This window comes from Dreissena polymorpha, chromosome 1 (genome assembly GCF_020536995.1).
Source record: "Dreissena polymorpha isolate Duluth1 chromosome 1, UMN_Dpol_1.0, whole genome shotgun sequence".
Taxonomy (NCBI): domain Eukaryota; kingdom Metazoa; phylum Mollusca; class Bivalvia; order Myida; family Dreissenidae; genus Dreissena; species Dreissena polymorpha.
This window is the reverse complement of record NC_068355.1, coordinates 16,617,280-16,644,919: the sequence shown is the minus strand read 5'-3', so window position 1 is coordinate 16,644,919 and position 27,640 is coordinate 16,617,280. Positions and strand designations below refer to the sequence as shown.

General features: G+C 35.1%; 2 protein-coding genes across 10 annotated transcripts in view; one reads left to right on the top strand and one right to left on the bottom strand.

Annotated features, from left to right (window-relative positions):
* Positions 1–3,873, bottom strand: part of LOC127872391 (protein FAM199X-like) — a 31,874-nt gene extending 28,001 nt beyond the window's left edge. Inside the window, exon 1 of one of the 3 annotated variants that reach the window (XM_052415731.1) lies at positions 3,836–3,873. In XM_052415731.1, the coding sequence (XP_052271691.1) occupies positions 3,836–3,858 (23 nt within the window). In that variant the 5' untranslated portion in view covers positions 3,859–3,873. Of the gene's footprint in view, positions 1–791; positions 821–3,312; positions 3,583–3,835 lie in introns of those variants that run through there. The other 2 variants (XM_052415723.1, XM_052415736.1) reach the window with 2 other exon arrangements.
* Positions 1–27,640, top strand: part of LOC127872130 (ankyrin-3-like) — an 80,877-nt gene that overhangs the window by 14,873 nt on the left and 38,364 nt on the right. The window contains exons 1-7 of one of the 7 annotated variants that reach the window (XM_052415490.1): positions 10,811–10,896; positions 12,401–12,610; positions 14,820–14,943; positions 16,403–16,513; positions 17,192–17,305; positions 21,221–21,256; positions 26,961–27,092. In XM_052415490.1, the coding sequence (XP_052271450.1) occupies positions 12,438–12,610; positions 14,820–14,943; positions 16,403–16,513; positions 17,192–17,305; positions 21,221–21,256; positions 26,961–27,092 (690 nt within the window). In that variant the 5' untranslated portion in view covers positions 10,811–10,896; positions 12,401–12,437. The other 6 variants (XM_052415483.1, XM_052415476.1, XM_052415496.1 and 3 more) reach the window with 6 other exon arrangements.

The following is a 27,640-nucleotide window of genomic DNA, read 5'->3' as shown; positions in this document are numbered from 1 at the left end:
AAAATAATATAACAATGTTAACTTCAATGTATTAAACAATATGCTGCCTAAATGTTTCAAAATTAATTATTTAAACATACAATCACACCAATTTACATCATTTGAAAGGGAAAAAGAAAAAGAAAACATCAGAAAGTAAATCATCTAACTTTATTTGTTAAACAGTTATATATGGTCATTTGGACATGTCATACACCAGCTTCTGTTGTTTAAACGTTTTCTGTTAGTGGTGGATGATTTCCAGGATCAATTAAATTATAATTGTTCACGCCTATTTCCTGACAGAAAGGCCCAGATAATTACCACCATCTATTCTAGTTGCCTGAAATAACATAAAGCATTTTTTTTTACATACTATCAACAAAAAACAAACACATGCATGTCACTATCTTTAAATGTCCGAATTTTAACATATCCGAAATATAGTACACCAAGTGAACGATATACTTTTTATTTCAGAAATTGTTGGTATCTTAATCAAATTATATCCTTCCAAGGTCATTATAATAATGGAACTATGAAACAGAAATGCTCACAAATACCTGTACAAAAAAGTGTTTACCGGCATGTGTTTTTGTGGAGAAATTAAATGCTTTTGCCAGCCCGATCGCCTATGGTTTTGATTAAAGAAATAGCGGCTCTAATAATTATTATAATTACTGATCATCGTGACAGTTTGTCCCAGTGTTACTTTTTTGGGGACTCAATATCATAAAGGAGCCATTAATAATCCGATAATAACCCCCATAAAACTTGACAATAGCAGTAAAAACACCGTTTGTAACACTTACACGCTTCAGTGATTTCAATATACTCTCTGCACTGTAGGTTGCTTACATCGTCGAAAATCAATATTTACATCTGACAGACGCTGGCCGCTTATGCTCAGTCGCCTGCATTCGATTCGCAGTACATTTTCGGATAAGATTTACAGATTTTTTTTATACGCCGCTCTTTAAAAATTGGAGGCACTTTTAAAAATTCAAATGGTCAATCGAGACAAAGTGGTTCTATACATTTAGGGTTCCCGGAGGACCACCCATCTTTAAAGAAGTGGTGGTCCTCGCCGAAATCTGGGGGCCTCGGGTCCCCGGACCACCGTTAGTGTCGAGGCCTGATCATCACGAAACATTGACCTTATCTGTTTTCTTCCTTTTTATATATTGTCTGCGCTAAAAGCTGTGTATTCGTTAATGAGTTTAAAACGTTTAAAGCTTTAATATTTCATTATTTTAAACAAATAGGGATAACCATCGCTCTTAATTTAAATTAGAATTTCCTATTATTCGAATAAGTTTCACGCAATAAAATGTGTATATACAGTCATATTTTTTTTATTACAACTTTATATTCTTTTTTATTTATATATCGTATACATCTTGTGAAATAAACCTCCCGGTATCAATATTCAACTTCAAATTGACTGATATTAATTTTTAGAATGTTCTTGGTTCATAAATTCAACGAAATGCAATACAACTTACAAGTATTTAATTAGTTAAATATAGCACATTCATTTTTAGAATGTCCATGGTTCATAAATTCACAGAAATGCAATAAATAAATTAGTTAAATATAGCACATAAACTATATTGCATATCGTCTGCGTATTCCTTCTTTGTCTATATTGCCTGCGTTTTCCAACGATATCTATATTGACTGCAACGATGTCTATATTGGCTGCGTTTTATGGCCCGATAACGCAGCCTGCAATTTGCAGTCTGCGCTAAATGCCGCGTTTTATACACACCCTAAAATCTTTGCGCATCTTATAAATGAGACTAGTGACTCTTTTGCATTGTCATCGTTGATTTCTGAAAGCAAAGTGCTGTCTGATATCAATATGTTGAAAGCAGAAGTTCTTCAGAAGAAGATGAAGCGCCTCCTTATAAAATGTTGCCTGATGTGACTGAAGACTTTGTCTGAGCTTATTATGTGGAAAACTGTTGATCATGATGTAGTCTCATTTATAAGACGCGCAAAGAATTTAGAGATACTTTTTATATGGGCTAAATTCTTTGGAACGTCTCATCGTTGAAGGACCTTTTTTGTGGTGGAAACCAGAAAGTTTAAATTTTCATCAATTTGCGTAAAATTGCAAAATAACATTACCAACTCATTCAGTTTTAATTCAGAAGTCCATTTTTACATCAAATATCGTCGATTCGAAGTTAGAAAGGCATGAATTCTTCAGTTAAACTTCTGCTTATATCTGCAAAACAATCACTGACCTGTAGCCATGTCATGAAACTGATTTAAATATGAACCAATCAGAAGAAGGCATTACGGTGTAACGTGTACGCGTAATTTTATTTAACATGATCTTTTAACACCGACTTTTACCTAACTAGATCTAGTATGCTAATCTTTGTCGATTTAATAAGCATATGTTCAAAACAGATATGGTGCAGTTTCTATTCACTGTTCTAAGTTTCAGTGAGTGTTTATGCATGTCATTTTCGCACCTCTGTCTGTGTTGTTTTATATACTTACATTCTACGTTACATAGGACGGTATACTGTACGATCTGTATCAATCTTATTTATGTACAGAATAAAAATAAAAGATGTAATTTATTTCAGAACTTTTTAATTGTCAATTTAGAAAAAAAAACAATGCTAAATTAATCCAGAAAAGTATAACATCGGTTTACTATGTAACGCGCTGCACCACAACAGACGAACGCAAACTGTATTTTACGCTGTTTATTCTTCCACTTTAAACCAGATGCTTTACATCGAGGGTGTGTTATTGATTTATATCTACACAGCGAGCGAATCAAGAGATATTGAAAAATTGAATAGTGGTTAGATTTAAATTGCTCAGGCGTGCAAAATTCAAAGTGTCATTACATAATTTTCACGGAACATTATTGAAAAATGAATTATCTACACAGGTATGTAAATATTATTGCAATCCGTTGATATTAAGTGTCTTATATCGGGGCTTGAATGTTGCGCACAAAATCATAGCGCAACAATATAGACAAAGAAGGAAAAAATTCCAACACAAATCGAATGGTTCAGCCGTTGGACGCTCCAAATATTACCTATATAAAAAGTAGCTTAATATTTGAGAGCGTCAACAAGTTGGACTAATCATGATGGTGTTTGTGCAGTTTAAAAACCCAATTTATTTTCCCAATTTCTTGAAAATGCCGATAATATTCCAGGTATCAAAGCCATGAGCTGTCTTCACAAAAAGCAAAAAAAAACTGTATTCAAATGCACAGTGTAACGTTTCACCCGGTAAAAATAAACAAGTGGCAACAACGTGATAGATCAAATATGAAACTGAATAAGAAAGGGTTACCTGAGAAATGGGGCGTCTGACAACATTGTCTATTGGTCTTTATGGAAACCAGAAACATATAACTTGATTTTTTTCCGACAAACACACTTAGTTACTACATTATTTGCTTAAAAATATGTCTATTTTGTATTGTCGGCGTCAACGTGGATTTCATGTGGAAACGTCATGTAATTATTGAAGATACGCTACATTTCATTGGTTAGATTTCATGTCGCATTATGTTAACAAGTCGCTGATTGGTGAAAGCTTTTTGTCGGAGAGCTTGATTTAGAAACAAAATGTTTTGCTAGTATTCCTAAACAACAACTGATTTTATCCCATCATCAGACATGCATTGTCGAAATAAATCACTGTGGAATAAATTTTCCTTTATTTCGGCAATGCTGAAATATAGCTGTCACGCGCGGCGGACTCTTCTAGATAGTCATATTACTAGGAATCAACTATAAAGTAATCATTTGAGTAAAATCAAATCAGATTCAACATAACAAACAATTTGATACTAACAAAAAACATTGCTTACAAATATTTAGTGCGCGTACTCATGACGTCATTATTAAGACGTCAAACGACATAAGTGATATTCAATCCCGCTAAAGCTGCAGTTTTTTTTAGTAATTTTAATTATTATTATTTTTAAATCGGGACGTAGAGGTATGATAAATAGAAAAACAGGTTAGTGACTGATCTTTTTGAAATGTATTAGGCTCGGGACGAATAAAATAATAAAACAATGTAAGCTTAAAATAACTTTAGGATTTTCCGTGTACCGGTAGTTCTATTTTTTCCTATCCTATTTTTAAAGAAATAATTGACGACTTAGAAATATAGAATACTAGGTCGGTGCCGAATAAAGCGAAGTTTATTTTGCGAGGCTTAGAAAATCTGAACTACGAGCCTTGGTGAGTGGTTCAGATTTTTGGGCCGAGCGAAATAAACTTCGCTTTATTCGGCACCGACCTAGTATCCGATTTATCCCATCAATTGTCTTAGTCGTAAATTATTTCTTTAAAAATAGAATAGGAAAATAGAACTACTCGGAAAATCCCAAAGTTATTTCAAGCAAACATTGTTGTATTATTTTATTCGTGCCGAGCCTAACATATTACAAAAAGATCAGTTACTAACCTGTTTTTCTGTTTATCATACCCCTACGTCCCCGATTTTCAAAAAAATTAATGAAAACAAAACACGCTAAACAACTGCATGCAGCATTAACGGAAAGAATTTGACTTTTGTCGTGTGACGTGTTAATAATGACGTCATGAGTACGCGCACTTAATATTTGTAAATAATGTGGTTTTTTTTGCTTTTTGTGTAGCATTTTGTCTTTAAAATATATTACATCTTGGTATCAAATTGTTTGTTTTGTTGAATCTGATCCGATTTTACTAAAAAGGATTACTTTATAGTTGGTTCCGAGTAATATGACCATCCTCCGCCAAGGCTCGTGGTTCAGATTTTCTAAGCCTCGCAAAATAAGCTTTGCTTTATTAGGCACCGACCAAGTATTCTCTATTTATCCCATCAATTTTCTTAGTAGTAAATTATTTCTTTAAAAATAGAATAGGAAAATCGAACTAGACGGAAAATCCCAAAGATATTTTAAGCAAACATTGTTTCATTATTTTAATCGTGTCGAACCTAATACATTACAAAAAGATCAGTAACTAACCTGTTTTTCTGTTTATCATACCTCTACGTACCCGATTTTTAAGAAATAATGAAAAAAAGACCCTAAACAACTGCATCTTTAGCGTGAAACAACATGCATTGTGTCGTATGACGTGTTAATAATGACGTCACGAGTACGCGAACTTAATATTTGTAAATAATGTTTATTTGCTTTTTGAGTTGCATTATGTGTTAAAAACATATTACATCTTGGTATCAAATTGTTTGTTTTGTTGAATCTGATTCGATTTTACTAAAAATGATAACTTTATAGTTTATTCCGAGTAATATGAACATTCTTCGCCGCGCGTGACAGCTATATTTCAGCACTGCTGAAATAGAGGAAAATTTATTCCACAGTGGTTTATTTCGACAATGCACGTCTGATGATGGGATAAAAAAGTATATCATGGTCAACATGAAGTTCTTATATCAGTCATATGTGTGGAGGATGGTCATATTACTCGGAATCAACTATAAAGTATTTTTTTTTAGTAAAATCGAATCACTATCAACAAAACAAACAATTTGATACCAAGATGTAATATATTTAACACACAAAACGCAACAAACAGCAAAAAACATTTTCTTACAAATATTAAGCGCGCGTGCTCATGGCGTCATTATTGACACGTCAAACGACAAAAGATATTCTTTCCCGCTAAAACTGCAGCTTATTAGCGATTGTATTCATTATTTCTTTAGTATCGGCGACGTAGAGGTATGATAAACAGAAAAACAGGTTACTGTCTGATCTTTTTGTAATATATCAGGCATGGCAAGCCTCGCCGTTATATTATTCTAAGCCTTGCCTGTTCTATTACAAAAAGTCAGGCAGTAACCTGTTATTCTCTATACGTATGGTTTGTGTGCGCCACAGGCCAACTATGTATCGTTCAACAGGTATTGAGACAACTTACACAGAGTGTGCCAGTATTTTCCATTCTTACTGCCATAACAGATCTTGGACCACACTTTGTTGTTTTGTCACGTATTTTTGCGACCTTTTAAATTTTTCTTCGACCTCTAAATTTACGTACTTGTACGATACCTGAAGACCATTATGTCTGCATACACTCTTTGTGTGTTGGGGCTACTGCTCATTCCTCTTCATATTACAAGTGAAGACCCTGCATCTAGTTACATGAAAAAACCTCAGAAAGTGACAGACCCATCTCACAGTCACAACAAGTCTTTGGTTTAACTTTGTAAACAGATACCAACAAAGCAGGCAAAGCTTTATTGAACCATTTTTTTCTAGTTAATTAATCATCATAACCAAAATCTTAACTTGTATTTTGGGCTCTGTTCAGGTCTACTCACTTGAAAAAAAGAGGCAGTTTTTTGGTAGGAACCGTCTCACTTTATTCTATTTATGTCTATTACTCATCCTATTAGGAAATAATACAGAATCAAGTCCAGGTCTGGTTAGTTCAGACCTATGCGGAACTTGCAACTTAGCAGTTAAATGGCATTCAGATAGAGGGGTCTTTTGTGAAGAGTGCAATACATGGTTTCATGCAGAATGTCAGGGCATGAGTTCACTTTCATATCAGTTTCATTGTGTTCACTCAAATGAACCGTGGCAATGTACAAACTGTGGTGTGTTTCATTTTGACTCTACTTTCTTTGATCACACAAAGTCGATGCAATCAGATCATTCATTATTACATGTCAGTACAGAGAACTCATCCGTCCTTACATGTATGCAATCCCCAGGCTCTGGGCAGCAAGTACCCTTACACTGTAGCAGACCAGTCGGTAAACAACCATGCACAACTACAAACTCTCAATCTATGAGACACAACAAATTACCAACTTACAAATCACAGTATGTACAACACCTCAAAATTGTGACTGTAAATTGTCAGTTTGTAAAGAAGAAAAATTTAACTTTCCAATCTATGCTAGCTACTGTAAAACCTGATGTTGTTCTGGGTCACGAAGCATGGCTCAAGCCTAAAATTTAAAAAAATCAGAAGTGTTTCCATCCGATTACAATGTTAACAGAAATGATCGAAAAGGCAAGACAAGAGGCGGGTTTTTTTATACTGGTTAAATACTGGTACTGGTTTGTACTGGTTACTAGACTAAAAATAACACTTTACTTCTAAAAATTAAGAAGATCAGATCACTAATACAAAAGAAAAGTCGAAATTTTAATTCAACATGAGCATGACTTTTAAACTCATTTGAAAAAATGAGTTTAAAAGTCATGCTCCTGTTAAATTAAAATCTTCATCTGAAATTATTTGGGTAAACATTAAGAAAAATGGTAACAAAATACCTGCGGGTCTGCAGTGCATACCGACCTGATAGTGATTTTAAATGTATAGACGAGCTGGATCGTATCATAAGCCTCACTGACAAATTAAATAGTACAACCCTAATTGGGGATGATTTCAACCTTGGGGATATAAATTGGAAAAATAAATTTGTAGACTCTAATGCTTCACACCCAGAAGAATGTAACAAAGTTGTAACCTTTGCAGATGCTCATTCATTAAACCAAATAGTTGATGAACCAACAGACTATCTGATACCACTAAGTAATATTAAGAAGATCAGATCACTAATACAAAAGAAAAGTCGTAATTTTTATTGGGACTACATGAACAACATAATATGTGACGAAACGGAACATAAACATGGGACAACTTAACGTGTTTGAGGGTTCATAAAAAGCTTAAAACTGACTCATGTGGTGTTGCACCTTTGAGGGATGAGGGGGTCTTAAAAATCTAACCCCAAAGAAAAAGCTGAAGTCTGAAATTAATAATTTTCTTCCGTTTTTACTAATGACACAAACAGCTCATATCAAGATCCTGGTAATAGCCCGTATAAAAACATGCCATCAATAAATATTACGGTAAATGGTGTTAAGAAACGCCTGCTCAAACTGAACCCTTACAAGGCCGCAGGGCCAGATCAAATCAAATCCAGAATCTTACGGGAATCTACAAAGGAAATCGAACCTTTTTTACAATTCTTTTCAACAAATCACTTATTTCTGGTTCTGTCCCTTCTGACTGGTCCATGGCTTTTATAAGTCCTATTTTTGTAAAGGTGAAAAGTACCAAGCTAGTAATTATAGACCAGTCTCATTTCATGTATTGCCTGTAAATTGCTGGAACATATCGTTGTTAGTAACATCTAAGACCATCTTGACACCTTTAATATCCTGCTGGACAACCAAGATGGTTTTCGAGCCCAACGGTCTTGCGAAACCCAACTTGTGGGTTTTATCTATGACTTAGCTTCTACCATCCAGAGAGACCAGATGGATGTTACCATCATGGATTTTAGCAACGCCTTTAATGTTGTTTATCACGGTAGATTTCTGTTGAAACTAGCCCATTATGGAATCACGGGCACTAAACATTCTTGCATTTAAGCTTTTCTCGGAGACCGTAGTAAACAGGCTGTTGTAGATGGGGCAACTTCCACCACGGCTCCTGTGATTTCTGTTGTAACTCAGGGATCAGTTCTTTGACCTCTTCAACTTCTGCTCTACATAAATGATCTACCTCCGTCTGTAAAGTCAAACGTCCGTCTATTTGCGGATGACTGTGTCATCTACAGATCCATAAAAACTTCGGCTTACACTATTCAGTTTCAGAGAGATCTAGATAGTCTATGATCTGATCATTGTGGGAGCACAAATGGAAGATGTCTTTTAGCATACCAAAATGTCATATTATGCATGTTACGAGAAACCGTAAACCAGTAAAAACAGCTTACACTCTTTACAATCAACCTCTGTCTGTTGTAAACCTATTGGCGTTGAAGTAAGCTCAACTTTAAATTAGTCACCCCATGTAAATCAAATAGGTAGAAAAAACAAGCCAGAGCTTAGGATTCTTAAAACGAAACATTTATTCTTCTAAAATGGAAACTAAGGCAGCGGCATATAACAGCATTGTTAGACCATCCTTAGAATATTGCTCTAGTGTGTGGGACCCTTACCATCAGAAAGGATATTGATAAAATTGAAAATGTTCAGCGCCAAGCCGCCAGAGTTGTAACGAATAATTACAGCAAGACCCCGGGCACAGTCACAAATATTAGAAATGGCGCGGTAGAGGCCGACGCGTATCCCTAAGCCGCATCTTTTACCCAGGGGGTACCCCAGGGTTGGTAATGGGGCCAAGCATAGTTGAGATTGACCGTTTTGTCATAAGACACGTTAATTAGCAATTGGACGTGAATCGGTGTAGAAATGAAGAAGTTAATGTAACATAACATAAAACAAGAGATGTGTTTGTCAGAAACACAATGCCCCCTCCTGCGCCGCTTTAATTTATTTAAAAAATATATCATTAGGCAGGTTCATTACTTACCTCCCTTTAAAGCTTATTACTTCCATTGGATTTGGGGTTTTCCCATTGACCGTGAAGGATGACTTTGACCTTTCACCACTCAAAATGTGCAGCTCCATGAGATACACATGCATGCCAAATATTAAGTTGCTCTCTTCAAAATTGCTTAAGTAATGGCCAATGCACCATACCGGGGGCATAAAATGAGTGAAAATCTCTGACCCGGCCCCACCCCAATCCCCATAACTTTTGACCCAGGGGTCAAATCCAAGTTCCAAATAGTGCAGGGTCGCACATATGATCATAGCTACCATGTGTGTAAGTTTCAAGGTTCTAGTGCTTATAGTGTAGGAGGAGATAGTGGCCAGGACGGACAGACGGACGGAAAGACGGCGGAGAAAACCACAATATCCTCACGCTTTTTAACAAGAGGGCCATGATGGCCCTGTATCGCTCCACTGTTTTTTTTATGCGAAAAAAGCTTGCAATGCGCATGGATTGAAATGTACTCAAGCATGTGACTTTCTCTTTCTATCCCTCGTCCCACTGGGCGCTTACAGTTGGAAGGGTAAGCATATTTGTATATCGAAAACGTTACTACGGTGTTAACTAAACAGACTAAAAAGCCCGGGAATTGTCGCACAGGTCCTTTGCTTATAATTTTTAGTTTAAGAAGAAACTAGTTGATTCATCCCATAATGAATAAAGAGCAAAAAACGCATAAACATGCAAAGTTCAACGACTTCCTGTGGCCATGTTTTTTGCCGAATGAAATTTTCTTGAACAACTTTTTAATGGGAGCCTTCAAGGGATACATTTGGCCCCAGGGGCATAATTTGAACAAACACTACATACCAAATTTGGGATTTCCGGTCTTTTCTCCCCCTGGACGTTTCTCCCCTGGTCTTTTCTCCTCCCAAACCCTAGACTTTTCTCCTCCCAAATTTTTTTATTATCTCTATATTTAGGTAGGAGAAAATGAAGTATGTGATTGAAGAACCGTAAATGAAGGAGCAATTTAGTTATACCAATAAATGTTGATGTTGTTATTGCGTTATCAGTGAGTAGTGTTATTTTTAATTTAAAAAAGGGGGAGAAAAGACCGTACACCTTTATCACCCAAATTTAGTAGCCCTTAGGCCCAATGGTTATGGACAGGAAGTTTTTTAAGTTTTTATAATGTCGATTTCTGATGACTAACTCTGATGACTTTGCTATCTTCCAGTAAACTTGTTTTGTATAGGTCCCTAATTTTGTAAGTTTACGTTTTCTGAGCAAAATGGTCTTTTGAAAATCCTTTCCATTAATGACGTTGATTTGTGTTTTGTTTACGTTGATTAAAATCGAGTAATCTTTGCTACTTCACGTATACTATTTTGAAGTAAGTTTTTCGGAAAATCGAATTAAAACTTATAATGAAGTTTGTTTATTGTCATTAGGAAATATATTTGCGTTTATACGATACGGTACGGGGATTAGAGTATTGATATCAATAAAATCCGAGATGAACCGACTTTGTTTACAAATGGCGACCAAGACAGCAACTTCCCTAATTGACGACACGGGAAACATTATCCACGAGTGATACAATGTGATTTATCGTTTTTGTATCTATCCGGGGTGAAAATAATACTCCTGATAATCTTTTCTCATGTTTAATTTTCTATACGCAAATGAAAGTTTAATTCACATACTTGGATAAGAAATGTAGCACGGTTCGGTTTTAAAAGAACTTACCGTAGCTTCTTGTTGAGTCGTGTGTTCTTTTAGAGTCATGGTCATAGAGATCGCGTGAAATTACGTGATAGAACGTTCCCACAATATGCAGTCTTTAGTGAAAAAAGTTTTGACCAGGTCACCATTATTTTGCCAATCAAAAATGTGACGAAACAGGTCTATCGTTAAAGTACCTCTTCACGAACCTCACCTCTTTTCGAACCCCTTCATTTGTTTACATTTTATATGCATGCACCCACACACACTAATTTTGTGGTCACCGTTTTTTATGTATAAGTAATTCGTTTACGGCGACTCGCACGTAGCAGCAAATCAATGAAAATGTGTCAAAAACCTGTAGAATAAGTAGATTAATCGTAAAAATCATAGTATTCCTTTATGCTTTTTACATAATTATGTAATGATTTTCATAAAAAAAACTTCTGATAACATAGTTTTATTTTTGTTTTTAACTTTGCTTGACAATTTACACAAATTGGCTGCTGTCATAAGTCACGTGACCATGGTCATATCATATGGGGCGAATTAATTTTTAATGATGCACACTGAAGGGTTCGAAAGCAGGTACTTGTTGTTTGGGCGACATTGAAGGTTTAACATGATATGGTAGTGCTGGAAACTTGTCTGTCTGTCTGTCTGTCCTATCTATATTAATTTATTTATACAAATTTTCCATACTAAATTGTCTGTTGATATTTTGTTCCCAAAAAAATTAATCTCTGCAATCTCAGTTTTAAGGCTATTTATAGTACGCAAATCTTGAAATTGAAATAGCCAATCAGAGTGCAACAAATAAACATTTTCAAGATGGTGGTTGGACACTATGAAGACAGTCGATTATATAATATATGATTATATTAACAATTAACATTTGAAAAAAAGGCAACAAATATACAGACCAAAGGTTAATTGTTATGTTCATAATGATTCATTGTCATATATTTATAAAATATTTTTGCTATAACCACTTTATGAAAATTTCCCATGACTCAAGAATATAGAATTCACACGATCTCAATAAATCAGTAGCCGAATTAGCAGCATTTAAAAAAATTAATGCGAAAAATACCTATCTAATCTATCAAATCTTCAAGTTATAAATTTTCTCATTGCTCAAAACCCTTTTTGCACTAAGTACCCATAATTCTTTTCTTTACTTTTAGCAATACATATGGATTAAACATGTATTTTAAAATTTAACTAATTTTACACAAGCAAGATGTCAGATTTTTTTTACAATTCACAAAAGTTTTGTTAATTTATATCGGTGTTTATTATGATGCATAAAAGTTAATGAATAAATGGTCTCTGCACAGGTATCATTAAAAGCATCATCAATGGTTCGGTTTCATTTCTAGGGTAAAGAACTTAAGGTCACCATAAAACTCCACTACAATGTCCCTGCGAACGAAGATAAACGGCTTTACAGCCTGGGTAAACTTGCGTTTAACACCGTACAACCAACTTCTGAACAATGTTCTCATGGACCTGCTCTCTGGAACACATATGAAGTATTTTGTTGAGAGTTTCACTGGGCGCGATCTGAGGAGATTGGAGAACATGGACGGGTAAGTGAATTGGTTTTTGTAAGCTCCACTTAATCCATCCCATGGAAGCTCGATCAGTAACTTCAGCCTGGATGTAGGTATATTGCTAAAATTGTGTGTGTAGATAGCCTATATGCAGACTTAGTCAATGAATAGGGCTAATTTGGGGCCAAAATTAGTCTCAGCTACCTTCTCAAAAGCTATATGAAATGCCTTCTTGTACATTTCTTAGAATTTCAATAACAACAAGAGCTTTGAAAATAAAGATGAATAAATTAAGACCATAAATGAATAAGTTTGAGACATTTTTGTGGATAATTCCAACAATTGTTATCAAACCAATTGTCATAATAACATTAAACATTTGTTACAAAATATTTGATTTATCTTTTATATAAAAAAGAATACAAATATGTTGTCATACTTATTTGAAATAAAGCATTTGATTAATGTTTTATATCAAAGTTGAATAAAATGAATAAATAGTAGAATAAATAAAGTAGAATGGAGAAGAGGCAACAACTGCAGCAATGCCAGTGTTATACAAGAGGATGGAATAAGAAGAATTTACACAAGGAGTAACCCCGTCTCTAGTCATTCCGAAAAATGGGAACCTCAAGATGTACAAGATTGACAGTACCATCAGCCTCATCAGCCATCTCAGCAAAGTCATGGTTCACTTCATCCACAACCGACTGAAAAATTAGGTTAAACAACTGCTTCAAAATTGATGAAGGAAACTCCAGCAACATTTTTCTCTATCGACAGATGGTTGACTTCTGAAGGCATCAGTGGGCGTTCGTCAGAGATATCTGCTCTCCCCGTCCTGTTCAACCTTTTTCTTGAAAAGATAATGCACTTGACCCTCCAAGACTAAAACACATCTATGTCTTTCTTGGGATTTGCTGACATTAAAGTCTTGGGTGGCACCAGCAATCAACTCCAAGACTTCATCACCAGACTCGTTTATAAAGTCGGAGCGAGCGGGATAGAGGTCAGCATGGTGAAGTCTAAACTCATGGTTAACAGCACCAACAACGCCAATTAAGACATCTTCATGAATGGCAAGAAGTTGGCAGTGGTGACAAGCTTCAAGTAATTGGAAGCAACTCTGTCTATGGATGGTACAAGTGCCGCTGAGGTCAGAACAAGCATTTCCATGTAGACTGCAATAATGGCCAGACTGAGCAGGATTTCACAAGCAGCACCATCAGCTTTCCCACTAAGCACAGGCTATACAAGTCCCTCAAAGCCTCCATCCTCAAAACTGTTCAGCTGCAGGACTTCGATAATTCACGCGGGCATAGAATGCAGGATTCATGTGTTTGAATACAAGTGTCTCCAAAGATTTCTCCACATCTCCAACCTGTAGCACAAGATGAAGATTCACAGAAAATGACACTTGTTGGCCCTTAAGAAGCTCTCTATGACTCACTGTGCAAGGCTGTACTCAAGGGAATGCTAGTGGAAGTTTGCTGTTAAGACCGTCTGAAGAAATGTTGGATGCGCAATGTGAAAGAGTGGACATCCCTTCCCATGGATAAGCTACTCACAGCAGCCAACAACAGACCTGACTGGCGGAGGATCTTTTTGTCATCGTCCCTCATTTATCCCCAAACAGGCGGAGGATCTTTTTGTCATCGTCCCTCATTTATCCCCAAACAGACTAGTCTAGGGAAGGATTATGATAAGAATAAAAACATGTTATCATGCTTTGATCTTAATAAAATTCTGTTTTATCAAAAAAAAATCTTCATTGTATGGTCCTTGCCATCTTTTCCAGAAACCCAAACTGTATTCATTTGCCAGCGTATAGAAGTCCCTTGTGGTGTTTATAATGGTAACATTACGAATAATTTGTGTCTTTATGGTTGTATGGTTGTGAAAGTATTTAATAGCGTTTTTCTGCAGTTACTGGTGAATGACCTGTCAAAAACATTACTGCTATCATGCAATTTAAGTTTTATTTTACCAACAGTTTATGCACAAATAAAATGCAGAAAAAATGGTATATGATTCGTAATTAATCAGAGTAATTTGTTTATAAATGTTTTCAGGTTGTGTAAATCTATGTCACTTTGTCTGTTGTACACCATTATTCTCTATGTTTTCCAGTCAGACAGTCTGAATCAAGTAAGAGAAGCTTTTAATTTAAATTAATTTTCTAAACGACTACTCTTAAGGTGTAAGGTGCGTATCTGAGGGAATAAAGGTTATCTATGTTTTGCAGTCTGACCGACCAGCAGAAGCAGACACGTGTAGACTGGGTGGTGGAGGAGCTGAAGAAGTGTAATGTCTTGCCTGAGGATGTCTTTGTCGACTCAAGACTTTTTGCTATGAGAAGTGCTGACCATGTAAGTCAGTTCACAATTTTGCACATCATTTTTAGCTCGGCTGTTTTCGGAGAAAACCCGAGGTATTGTCATAGCCAGCTCGTCCTCCGCCGGTAGCCATCCGCTGTAGGCGTTGTGCTAAAACCTTAACATTGGCTCTAAAATCAAAGTGCTTCCACCTACAACTTTGAAACTTCATATGTAGATGCACCTTGATGAGTTCTATACGCCACACCCATTTTTGGGTCACTAGGTCAAAGGTCAAGGTCACTGTGACCTCTAATATAAAACTGTAACATGGGCTCTAAAATCAAAGTGCTTCCAACTACAACTTTGAAACTTCATATGTAGATGCACCTTGATGAGTTCTACACGTTACACCCAATTTTGGGTCACTAGGTCAAAGGTCAAGGTCACTGTGACCTCTAATATAAAACTTTAACATAAACCTTTACATTTGCTCTTAAATCAAAGTGCTTCCACCTACAACTTTGAAACTTCATATGTTCATGCACCTTGATGAGTTCTACATGCCACACCCATTTTTGGGTCACTAGGTCAAAGGTCAATGTCGCTGTGACCTCTAATATAAAACTTTAACATAGCCTCTACAATAAAAGTGCTTCCACCTACAACTTTTAAACTTCATATGTACATTCACCTAACTCATTTCTACACGCCACACCCATTTTTAGCTTGGCTGTTTTCAGAAAAACCCGAGCTATTGTCATAGCCAGCTCGTAGTCCGCCGACCGCCGTAGGCTTCCTGCTAAAACCTTAACATTGGCTCTAAAATCAAAGTGCTTCGATCTACAACTTTGAAACTTCATAAGTAGATGCACCTTGATGAGTTATACATGCAACACCCAATTTGGGGTCACAAGGTCAAAGGTCAAGGTCACCGTGACCTTTAAAAAAAAAAAAAAGCTTTCGCAGCCGTGCGTTGGCACCTGTTATGCGGTGCTCTAGTTATTTTTACCACCACAAGCAAAGTAACTCTATCAGTCAGTCTGTCATAATATTTGATTTAAGTTTTTAAGTAGCAAAATACTTGCATATTTCTAAATAATAAAATGTAAACTTCTAAAATATATGTCATAATCATGAAGCACTGATAATAAGTGATACCGAGCCGAGGCCTGAATAGGGTCTTTGATCTTCTGGCTTGTTTGCCCTTGAACATAGCAAAGGCATAGCATATCAGCAGCAAAAAATATCACGAGTTTGAATAGTGAGTTTCATCCCTCCTCAAGACAACCGATTGAAACTTTAAATGTGTCATAAGTGTACAAGTGCAGACATTATTTTCCAATTCCTGGGCTGTTTTTCCCTGGATCAAAGCTACCAAAGCAGTGGGATTAATTGGTTACATTTATTAATAAATTAATTGAATATTGGATCCCATTTCTGTTTTGTATGAAGTTAAATTATCATGTTTTATTTATTTAAGATTGTTATTGTGGCACCTGTTTGCCTGCAGGTCTTTGACATGCTGTGGCGGCTGATAAGCCATGACATCTGGTTTGTCTGGGAGAGGGCCGAGTACCTGCAGGTAGATGACCTTGACGTCCTCACGCAGGTGCCTTTCAAAGTAAGAGATTTTCTGTTTGTAATTGAGTCGTGTTCTGAGAAAACTGGGCATAATGCATGTGCGTCAAGTGTAGTCCCGGGCTAATCAGGGATAACACTCTCAGCCTAAACTGGATTTTTGCTAAGAAGAGACTTCATTAAAATGAAAAATGTCATAAAAGCGGAAAGTGTTGTCCCTGATTAGCATGTATGAATTGCACAGGCTAAGCTGGGACGACACTTTACACACATGCATTATGCCCAGTTTTCTCAGAACACGATGTAATTAATCAACCTTTTCTTTTGCAAAATGCTGTTTACCAATTCATGTAGTCATGTGTTGATATATTGGTCATGAAGCTATACATGCTGTTACTGAAGTACCTACTATAAGCCTAAAACTCACAAATGCGTAAAAAAAGAAAGGATAACAGTTTGTAAATTATAGTGACTTTCATGTACTTCCTAAAAAAAATATACACAAAAGTTTACTTATCATATAGCAATGGTGTCTGATATCCGGCATTCATTCTTGCATATGTAAGTCTAATACAATAATAAAGACAGATATCATTCATTCAAGCTTGTTTTTGTTTTGGCTCCCGTCAAATCTACCAACATGACCTTACAATATGGAAGAAATAGCCCACCATTGTTTGGGAAGTTGAATGTTATTTCTTGGCAATCCAAATCCTTCCAGTGGACACCAGACCCTCCGCCCCGGAAGAAAAAATCCAAGACCAAGGCTAAGAAATCACTGTTGTCTGGGTTTGGAGCTTCATCTGTTGTAGAAGCTGAGAAAACGCCCGAAGATGTAAGTACAATTTTATCCTTGCAGCTGTTTTTTGGCCCTGTGACAATGAAAATACGGATATTATTTTTTTATACAATAATGTTTTTTTTTAATTTTTACAATGAGTCAATGAAAAATAGCATGTTTTCTATGATTTCCACAATTAAAGAAATAAAATTATCTATAAACATGTATTTCCTTTGTCTTTCTTTCTGCAACAAGCTTGTATTTTCATTTCAATGCCGTCTTCATTAATCCCTGAATTTCCCTGTTGCATTACTGCAGTCACAATGGGAAAGATTAAAAGCACATTGATTTCCAGATTGAAGAGTAGTTTTTCCCTGAACTTAAACAATGCATTTTACAAATCAAGATTGAAAGAAACTTGTTCACAGACTATGGCATGTTTAGCTTTTGAGATCGCTTTTTGTCCATCGTGTGTCGTGCGTCGTCCGTCGTCAACATTTTGCCTTGTGAACACTCTAGAGGCCACATTTATTGCCTGATCTTCATGAAATTTGGTCAGAACATTTGTCCCATTGATACCTCGACTGAGTCCGAAACTGTGTCATGCTGGGTCAAAAACTAGGTCACTAGGTCAAAAAAAGAAAAACCTTGTGAACACTGTAGAAGTCACATTTGATGCCCAATCTTCATGTAACTTTGTCAAAGTGTTTGTCTAAATGATATGTTGGTTGAGCTCGAAAATGGTTCCGGTCCATTGAAAAACATGGCCGCCAGGGGGCGGGGCAGTATTTCTTATATGGCTATAGAGAAACCTTGTGAACACTCTAGAAGTCATAAGTTTTGCCCAATGATCATGAAACTTGGTCAAAACATTCGTTTCATTGTTATCTCAGTCGAGTTCGAAAATGGTCCAGATTGGTGAAAAAACATGGCTGCCAGGGGGCGGGGCATTTTTCCTTATATGGCTATAGTAAAACCTTGTTAACACTCTAGAGGCCACATTTATTTTCCGATCTTCATGAAACTTGGTCAGAAGGTTTGTCCTAATGATATCTTGGATGAGTTCGAAAATGGTTTAAGGTTGCTTAAAAAACATGGCCACCAGGGGGCGGGGCATTTTTCCTGTTATGGCTATATATCATGCTTTAGTAAAACCTTGTTAACACTCTAGAGGCCACATTTATTGTCCGTTGGTGGAAAAACATGACCGCCAAGGGGGCATGGCATTTTTCCATATATTGCTATAGTTAAACCTTGTTAACACTCTAGAAGCCATATTTATTGTACGATCATCATGAAACTTTGTCAGAAGATTTGTCCCAATGATATTTTGGACAAGTTCAAAAGTGTCTCCAGTTGCTTGAAAAACATGGCCACCAGTGGGCGTGGCATTTTTCCTTATATGGACTTATGAATCTTCATGAAACTTTGTCAGTATATTTTTGTAAATGATATCTTGGATGTGTATGAAAATGGTTCTGGTCTGTTGAAAAACGTTGCTGCCAGGTCACCCTGTTCACTAGTCATGAAAGTTGGTAAGAACATATTGTTCTAATGACATCTTGGGCTGCACAGAACAGGTCAGTTCCTTTGAATCTCAAGTGAGCGACTTTGAGCCTTTCAGGCCCTCTTAGTGTAAGTTAATCGTTAAATGCCTTTCATTAATAATTGTAAAAAACTGAACTAAAGAGCTCCAGTATAAAGCAATAAATAGTCACTTAATAGTCAGGTCAGTGGTTCAAGCCAAAGACAGATACACTTTTTTATTTTATGCTTTTCGGTGGTTTAAAGAGAAATATAAGTGAAACAAAACTGATACATCAGTGAAAAATAACAATATTTTTCACTGTTTTACTATGAAATGACGTCATTTTTTCGACGAAATGACGTCATAAATTCAGCGAAATTATCCAGTTAAACTCATTTACAATGTAAATAAATGGTGAAAAAAGCATAAAATAAAACAAAAATTTGTTGGATACGATGGAATATCAACTTTATTGCGCCACTCGTGAAAATATTGTTTTCTATGATCACTTGTGAAATAAAATCGATATTCCACCGAATCCAACAAATATCCTCTATTTCTTTCATAAATCATTTTGCATACATAAATTAAAATCTATGATTCCTAATGGTATAAATTATAAGCAGCTTTATAACATAAAGTATATAATCATAATTCACATATACATTTGATGTTTGCCTATAACACTGTCCTTATATGAATTATATTATATATTTACTAATAGGCTGGTGAATCAAGATTGAACCTGTTTAATAAATGCATTCTGCTTATTTGAATAAAAGTTGTTTGAGGATGACTATGTAAGTTTTGTTTGAAACCATCCCAGCAAAAAAATTGATGTTACCCACATCCTTGTAATTCATTCTTCGTGTCTAAATTTCACATTTTTGTTTTACACTTCACTTTATATGACATTTAATTAATGAGCACTGTGATCTCACTTTAATATCATACACTTTGGAAAATCTAAAATAATTGAAATTAATGGATTGTAGCCCTATCTCAGATTGCATAAGTAGTTATATAGATTATTATGTGAGTTTTGGATAAAGATCAAGTTTATCATGCGAGGCTGAGAACCGATGTAGCGCGAGGCTTTCCGAGCGCTACCATGGTTCGTGCCGAGCATGGTAAACTTGAAATTTATCTAAAACTCACATAATATTCTATTTATCCTATTATTTCCTCCCTTTTTCCACTAATAATGATAAAATATCGAATTTTTGACGATTTTAACTTTCCGTAGTTGACAAAAACAGATTCTCCATTTTTTGGAAAAACCCAAATCTGATCTAAAAATAGTGATAGTATAAAGCTTAAGTTTATATGATCGTTGTTATTCTATCGATTTTCATCTGGTAATAGGATAAAAATAAATACACCCTGAGGCATATACATGCAGTTCACACAGTTTTAACTTGTTAATGATTGTATACCTGAAACCTGTCCCTCCACACTCACAGCTGTATAGCTAGCCAAAATGTTATGTATTTTTGTGAACACAATTAGTACAAAATTAAACCATTGAATTGTTTTCAGTTTTGTTTGTGCATGTGTTTCATGTTTTTGTATAATGCCATAATAATGTATTTATTGCAATACAGTTTTAAATCAAACTCACTTAAATCAAAGTCACTTAAGTACAAAAACTAATACCGGTTATCCTGATTGGTATTTTTACTATTTCATGCTCAACCCTTTCCCACTCAGAAGCAAATTTTAAATCACTATTTGCAAACAGCCTAAAACCAGAACAGCGTGCGAGTGTTCAGATTTTATGCTGTTTGCTGCTCATCAATGTCTAAGGGTTGGAAATAAAGCCTTTGAAATTTGAATCAAGTCAGAAAGGTCTTTAATTAAATGTCACTTTCTAAGGGACTAAAATGCGTCAAAATACGAATCTAATTGGTCAACTCTTATATGACCAAACAAGGAGGGTCTATCATCAGCATGTTCTGGTACATGGACGGACACACCGGATATCATAGAGATAGAAGATGAAGATGATGACAAAAATGAAGCCAGAGGCATGGTTTTAGAAATTTCCATCGTCTCAAAGTCTGGATCAGAATATGACTTTGAGAAACATGGCTCTGGGAACCCAAAAATGGGTTTGCATTTGTGCCATGATGATAGTGGGCTTGCAAATGATTCTTTCATGGATGATAGTGATTCTGATTGTTCTTATGAGGTAAAGAAAAGGTATACATGTGAAAAACGTTTGAAGTTGGACTGTTTTGGGGTGTCTGTTATTTCACATTTGTGTCCATTTTAAAAGTATTTTGTGTTTTTTAACCTTTTAATACTTTGTCTTGAGCTTGATGTCTGTATATGTGTTTGCTTCTGTGTTTTTTAATATATCAAGGATCAAATAATGATATTGTACTGAAGCTTGATTTTTCTATTTATTTTTCGTTTAATCCTAAAGTGTCGTTTTCCAGACAAAGAATCGTTGCTTTGATATCTGGGAGGACTGGGTAGGTTGCAGCACAGAGGTGCCTTTCTATGGCAACAGAATAAAGAAATTTGTCATGATTTTGCTGATTTCTGGATATCTGTTAGCACACAATTGTGCCAGGAGGTGAAATGTGATAGATAGGCAACACTGCACTGTGAACACTGTTATAGTTCTGTGTCACCTTCTGTTGATAATTACTGCATTTTGTTGAATTGCATGCATGTTATAATTTATAATTTTTAACCAAATGATGTGTTATGTTGATGTGCCTATCTGAATTTATGTTTTTAATTCATACTACGGATGAGGGCATTAACCAAGACTTATTTAATGTTTCAAATTTTTTAATTGACTAAAACTCATGTTTTTGTAGGTAAAATTAATTGTATAACCTTTATATTAAAGGGATCTTTTCACGCTTTGGTAAATTGACAAAATTGAAAAAAGTTGTTTTAGATCCGCAAATTTTCGTTTTAGTTTTGATATTTGTGAGGAAACAGTAATACTGAACATTTACCATGCTCTAATATAGCCATTAAATGCATCTTTTGACGATTTTAAAACCTAAAAATTATAAAGCGTTGCAACGCAAAACGATTGAATAATTTGGAGAGTTCTGTTTTTGTCGTTAAATTTTGTGAAACTACGAAGATTGCTTATATAAGGTATAAAATACGTTAAGAATGTGTACTCGGCGGAATAGCTCAGTAGGCTAAAGCGTTTTTACTTCTGGACTCTGGCAGGACTCCAGGGGTCACTGGTTCGAAACCTGCTCCGGGCAATGTTCTTTTCCTTTTTTTAATTTTATTCTTGATTTTTTACTGGAGCTTTTACGATCCAATGTTTACATTTATCAATATAAAGCATTTTAATGAATAAGTTAAAAAATGCCAAAATCTGTGAAAAGGCCCCTTTAAGATCACCTTTAAAAATAATTCTTGGAATGAACAATCTAACACAAGTTTAAAAGTCATGGCGTCCTGTTAAAGATTTAATTTGAATCAGGAACCATCAAACATGGCATAATATATCTTTTATTTTTGGCTATTCATGCCATGTTTTATATTTCAGCAGCAAAAATATTAGGTCATAATCATGGGAATTTACTAATGGTTTTTGTACAGTATTAAATGAATCTGTTATGATAATGTTAATGATACATCCTTTCCTAGGCCAATGACAAAAGGAGGGCAGATTCTCTATATACCTATTACTACAAGAGAATAAGCAGCAATGAACATGCAAAGTCCTTAGAAGCTTCAATCATGGCCAAAGCTTTAAATGATGACTGCACTGACATTGAGTTTAATGAAGAAAATAATGAAGCTTCTGAGAAAGATATTGAACAAACTGTGAATATTAAAGAGTCAACAAATAATTGCCAAGAGAATTATGAAGCAGTAGATGATTTGCAGAATGACATTAAGGCCAATGAAGCAATGAGGAATGAGCCAGCAGAAGAGTTTCAAAATACAGATAAAGTTGTTTATGATTCTGCAGAGGACATTGATGATTTGGAGGAGGAGGCCAGGCCAATAATGAGCATTTTTATTGTTCCGCTAAATGATGAGAATGAAGACACTCTCAGCCCTTCCAGCTTTCAGGGTAGGAGTTCACCTTGGCCTTTTGAGGCTAACAAATCTAAAGACAATGTTGAAAATTCTCTTGATTATCAAGCTGATTTGGGAACGGAAAATACTGATGATAAGCAAGCTCAAATTAATTCTGTGGTTTCATATCCTTACCAAAGTTTATCTTATATTGATAATGCTAACATATTTCAAAATGGAAAACAGATAGAAAAGGGATCAGTCGGTAAAAATGAGACCAACGTTGCATCTAATTATGGAAAACTTGCTTCAAAATTGCACCTTTCTGGCATGCCATTAGAAACACTTGAAGAGTCAATAACAGAAGTAGAAAAAGCACAGCAAATAGATAAGGGTGAACTGGTTATTGAAGATGAACTGATAAGTGTGGTTGAGAAATATTCCGTAAGTCAGGTCTTTGATTTGACATTGGGAAGAAGGAAACTAAAAGGTCATGACCTTACCTTGACTCCACAGATGGCTAAAAATAAAATGGCGCAATCTGCCATCCAGTCAGCCCCTGTTTCTAGGAGAGCATCCATTGTGAGTGATACTGCATCTGTCATATCATCGGCTAGTTTAACTGTAAGGTCATCAAAGGAATCAAAGACGAAGACTAAGAGAGCAGAGTCACCCCATTCATTACCAAAGACAGACTTCATATCCAGTAGCTGTCCGGATATTTTTCTGACTCAAGTATATCTTTTTAACTTGAGGATGTTGATTTATTCTTTTTGTAGCTGTTTCATTATCATTTTTGTTTATTTACATTTTTATATTATTTACTGCACAAGTTGTTTCCCTTGCTCAGATGGGCATAACATGTTCATGGTAAGCTTTTTTGATCACCTTTTGTGTCCATCATAAGTCATGGGTTGTGAGTCTTCCATCGTAAACATTTTCTTGTGAACACTCAAGCGACCATGAATACAGTTTGTATTGCTAATTTTTTTGTGAAACTTGGTCAAAACATTTATCACAAATATATATCAGCCAAATTGAAATTGGATCACATTGGGGCAAAAACTAGGTCACTAGGTCAAAATAAAGAAAATGCTTGTGAATAAACAAGAAGCCCCCATGCGTTTGTGCCATCTTCAAGGAAAATAAATGCTCCAGTGTTTTCCCGGCCTAGCGATGAATGCTTCCAGTCAATTGAAATGAATCAGCTGCCATGATGCAGGACATTTTGTCTTATGGAGCTTCATTCAATTAATCAGGAAGGAACATTCTTGACCCACTCATTAGAATGCTTGCTCAGTACATTGTTTTCTAAATTAGTCGTGCTCTGTGAAAAGTGGTTTAATGCATGTGCGTTAAGTGTTGTCCCAGATTAGCCTATGCAGTCTGCACAGGCTAATCAGAGACGAAACTTTCCGCTTGTATGATAATGTCTGTTTAAAGAAAGTCTCTTTTTAGCAAAAACCCAGTTGAAGGAGAAAGTGTTGTCCCTAATTAGGCTGCGCAGAGCATGACTCAAATTCAAAAGCTAATCTGACAATTAACGCATATGCATTAAAACCCCTTTCACAGCTCAAATGTTTTTAAGATATCTGGGCTGACTTGATGGTTGTTTGTTCAAAACTATGACTGCTAGATGTTGAGGCAGTTTTCCTTAAAAGTCTGTTGTGAACACTACCTGCTAATTACAGTTAAGGTTTTAGGTTTCATAGGTGAGCGCCTTTGGGCTTTAAGCTTACTTGTTTTACTTTTTATTCCATTTTTGTTAGATTTTTAGTTTGGATATTTCACTTGTTTAGTGTATACATACCTTAACAGTAGTTGTTTCTCTTGTTCTTTATGTCAAGGTACATCAGGTGTTGGATATTTATCGAAAATATTACGGACCGTGAAATCCAGTTTTTTTTAAGCAAAATTAGTTATAATACAATCATACTTAAATAATGCCAAACTTAATGTTAACATCAATTGATTATTTTTACAACTAGGCAAATAAAAGATGTTTACATTTTAATATTGAACATAAGAAAACTGTTAATATCATGGAAGAAAATATTTATAGATTAAAGAAATGTTGGTTTAAAATGCATCAACGGTAAATTTGAAATGTGAAAATTACCTTCTTTTTTTTCTCATTCGTTTACATGCTTTCATTTTAATGAAAGCATATATTTAAAGAGGATTATGCATCTTGATAAAGCTTTAGACAAATGATATGCTTTGTAACTATAATTTGAAAGCAAATATTAAATATTAGTATTCTTCATACATTTTTTCGATCTGCATATGAATCAAACCATAAGTGGGACTCGCTAGATTTGGTTGAGAATCTGGGATTTTTTATTTCTGAAATTTTGTAAAATTTACCTGCAGAATGTCTTTTTAATTTACAATTTCACTTCTATTATTAATTTATTAAGGCAAAATAATTGTCCAGGCATATTATAAACATGTAAAGGTTTTTGGACACAATATTTCACTTATTTATAGTATAGTATTTATAAGTATCAAAGAATGTGCATGGTTGTTATTTTCATTGTTTGTTTTTTTATGACTGGTTTCATCAATTGGATATATTTTATTTTAGCATCAAATAAAACAGGGTCTGCTGAATGCTTTGGAAAAACATTGACAATTTCTTCTTTTTCTTTTGGGGGGGGGGATTGTATTTGTTGAAATTTTGGGTTGGATCCCCTGTCAAGCAAAAGATAACAAAATTATGGCCCTACTTTTGATCCTTGTTTAAAACTATGTTCTTTATTAAGTCGCCGTGGTGGTGTCCGTCTAGCGACCGGGAGGTTACGGGTTTAATACCCACTGTGGGAGCGTCTGTTAGATTTCCCCTATAGACACCAAGTACTGGTTCTAGTCCCAGGAAATGGACTCGAGAGCGTTTCAAATAAACCAAACGCTTTCTATGCAATCGAGCTAAAATAAATAGGTTTAAACTAACTATGCTTTTCAGGGCTTGTTATGTTTAAAGGACTTTATTGTTTAAATGAGTGTTTACTTTACATATATCCTGTTTATGTAAATATAAAATGTAAACTTGTCATGTTTCCTCTTTACTGAATTGCTGTTTTTTCAGGGTGTGTGGGGGGTATTTTTCTATTATTCCTATTGGGATTTATTATCATTTAAATCATAAAATTATTATTTTTATAATATGAATATTGTGTAAAGAAATAATGACAAACTTGTTATCGTCCTTGTTTATTACTGTATGCAGTATGATTTGCATATGTACAAACACGCCCTTGTCTTTTATATTGTTTTAATGGAAAATAGTTTAATGTGTAACTTCGGTACAGGTATGCAACCAATTATTTATGGAAAAAAACATGGCTTAGATTGATTTTTTTTACATATAATTAGATTTTAGTTTTAGTGGAATGGTTTTTGTTTAAATATGTTTTTTAAATGTCAAACATTTGTTTTGTTAATTTGTAAATTTTTCGTGTTTTCTGTTTGTGTTGGCATTTTATTGGCATTAACTGTGGTGGTCAAATGTATGGAGTGATAACAATTGGTGATGGTCACTAACCAAAAATGTTTTGTTTAAGATAGTATGATTGACAGAGCTGTATCAATGTTTTAGTTATTTGTCCATTTAAAGTAAGGGAAACATACATCAATGACATAGAATAATGTAGAAACATTCCAATAGTCATTCAGTGTTAGAAGGCTTTTTAAAATATAAAATTATTACTTCTATATTTGATTTAGCATTTAATTGGTAAATGCAACAATACAAATTTAGATTATAAATAAATAAATATATATATATATATATATATATATATATATATATATATATATATATATATATATATATATATATATATATATATATATATATATAGAGACAGAGAGAGAGAGAGAGAGAGAGAGAGAGATACTGTGGTATATTATTTGTATTTCATGACATAATCCTGATTGAGATTTATGTGTATTGAGTCAATAAGATATCTGAATGTTGATTTGTTTAGAAATTGATGAAATTTGATTAACTAATATAGTTTCAGAAATTTAACAAACATATTTTTAGGTGCTTTGAAATACAATTAGTTTAAGGTCACATGACCTAACCTAAAATTTGGACATGTTATAATTTTTATTAATTTTGAAAGATATTTTTAGTTTACATGAATGCAGTTTTTTGTTTGCATTTAGGACGATGATGAGAAATGGATAAAGTTCCCCAACTCAGAGTACATGAAAGGGTTCAAGAAGAAGAAACTCGACCCCTCTGAATACCCCACTGCTGAAGACTGTATACTGGAGATGGTCAACTACCAACTCAAGGTAAGGGACTCTATACAGTCTGTAGGGAGCTGTCTATGTAGACATTACTGGAGATGGTCAACTACCAACTCAAGGTATGGGACTCTATACAGTCTGCAGGGAGCTGTCTATGTAAACAGTACTGGAGATGGTCAACTACCGACTCAAGGTATGGGACTCTATACAGTCTGTAGGGAGCTGTCTATGTAAACAGTACTGGAGATGGTCAACCACCAACTCAAGGTATATGACTCTATACAGTCTGTAGGGAGCTGTCTATGTAAACAGTACTGGAGATGTTCCCAACTCAAGGTATGGGACTCTATACAGTCTGTAGTGTAGGGAGCTGTCTATGTAGACAGTGCTGGACATGGTCATTTACCAACTCAAGTTATAGGACTCTATACAGTCTGTAGTGTATGGAGCTGTCTATCTGAACAGTACTGGAGATGGTCAACACCAACTCAAGGTATGGGACTCTATACAGCCTGAAGGCAGCTGTCTATGTAAACATTACTGGAGATGGTCAACTTCCAACTCAAGGTATGGGACTCTATACAGCCTGAAGG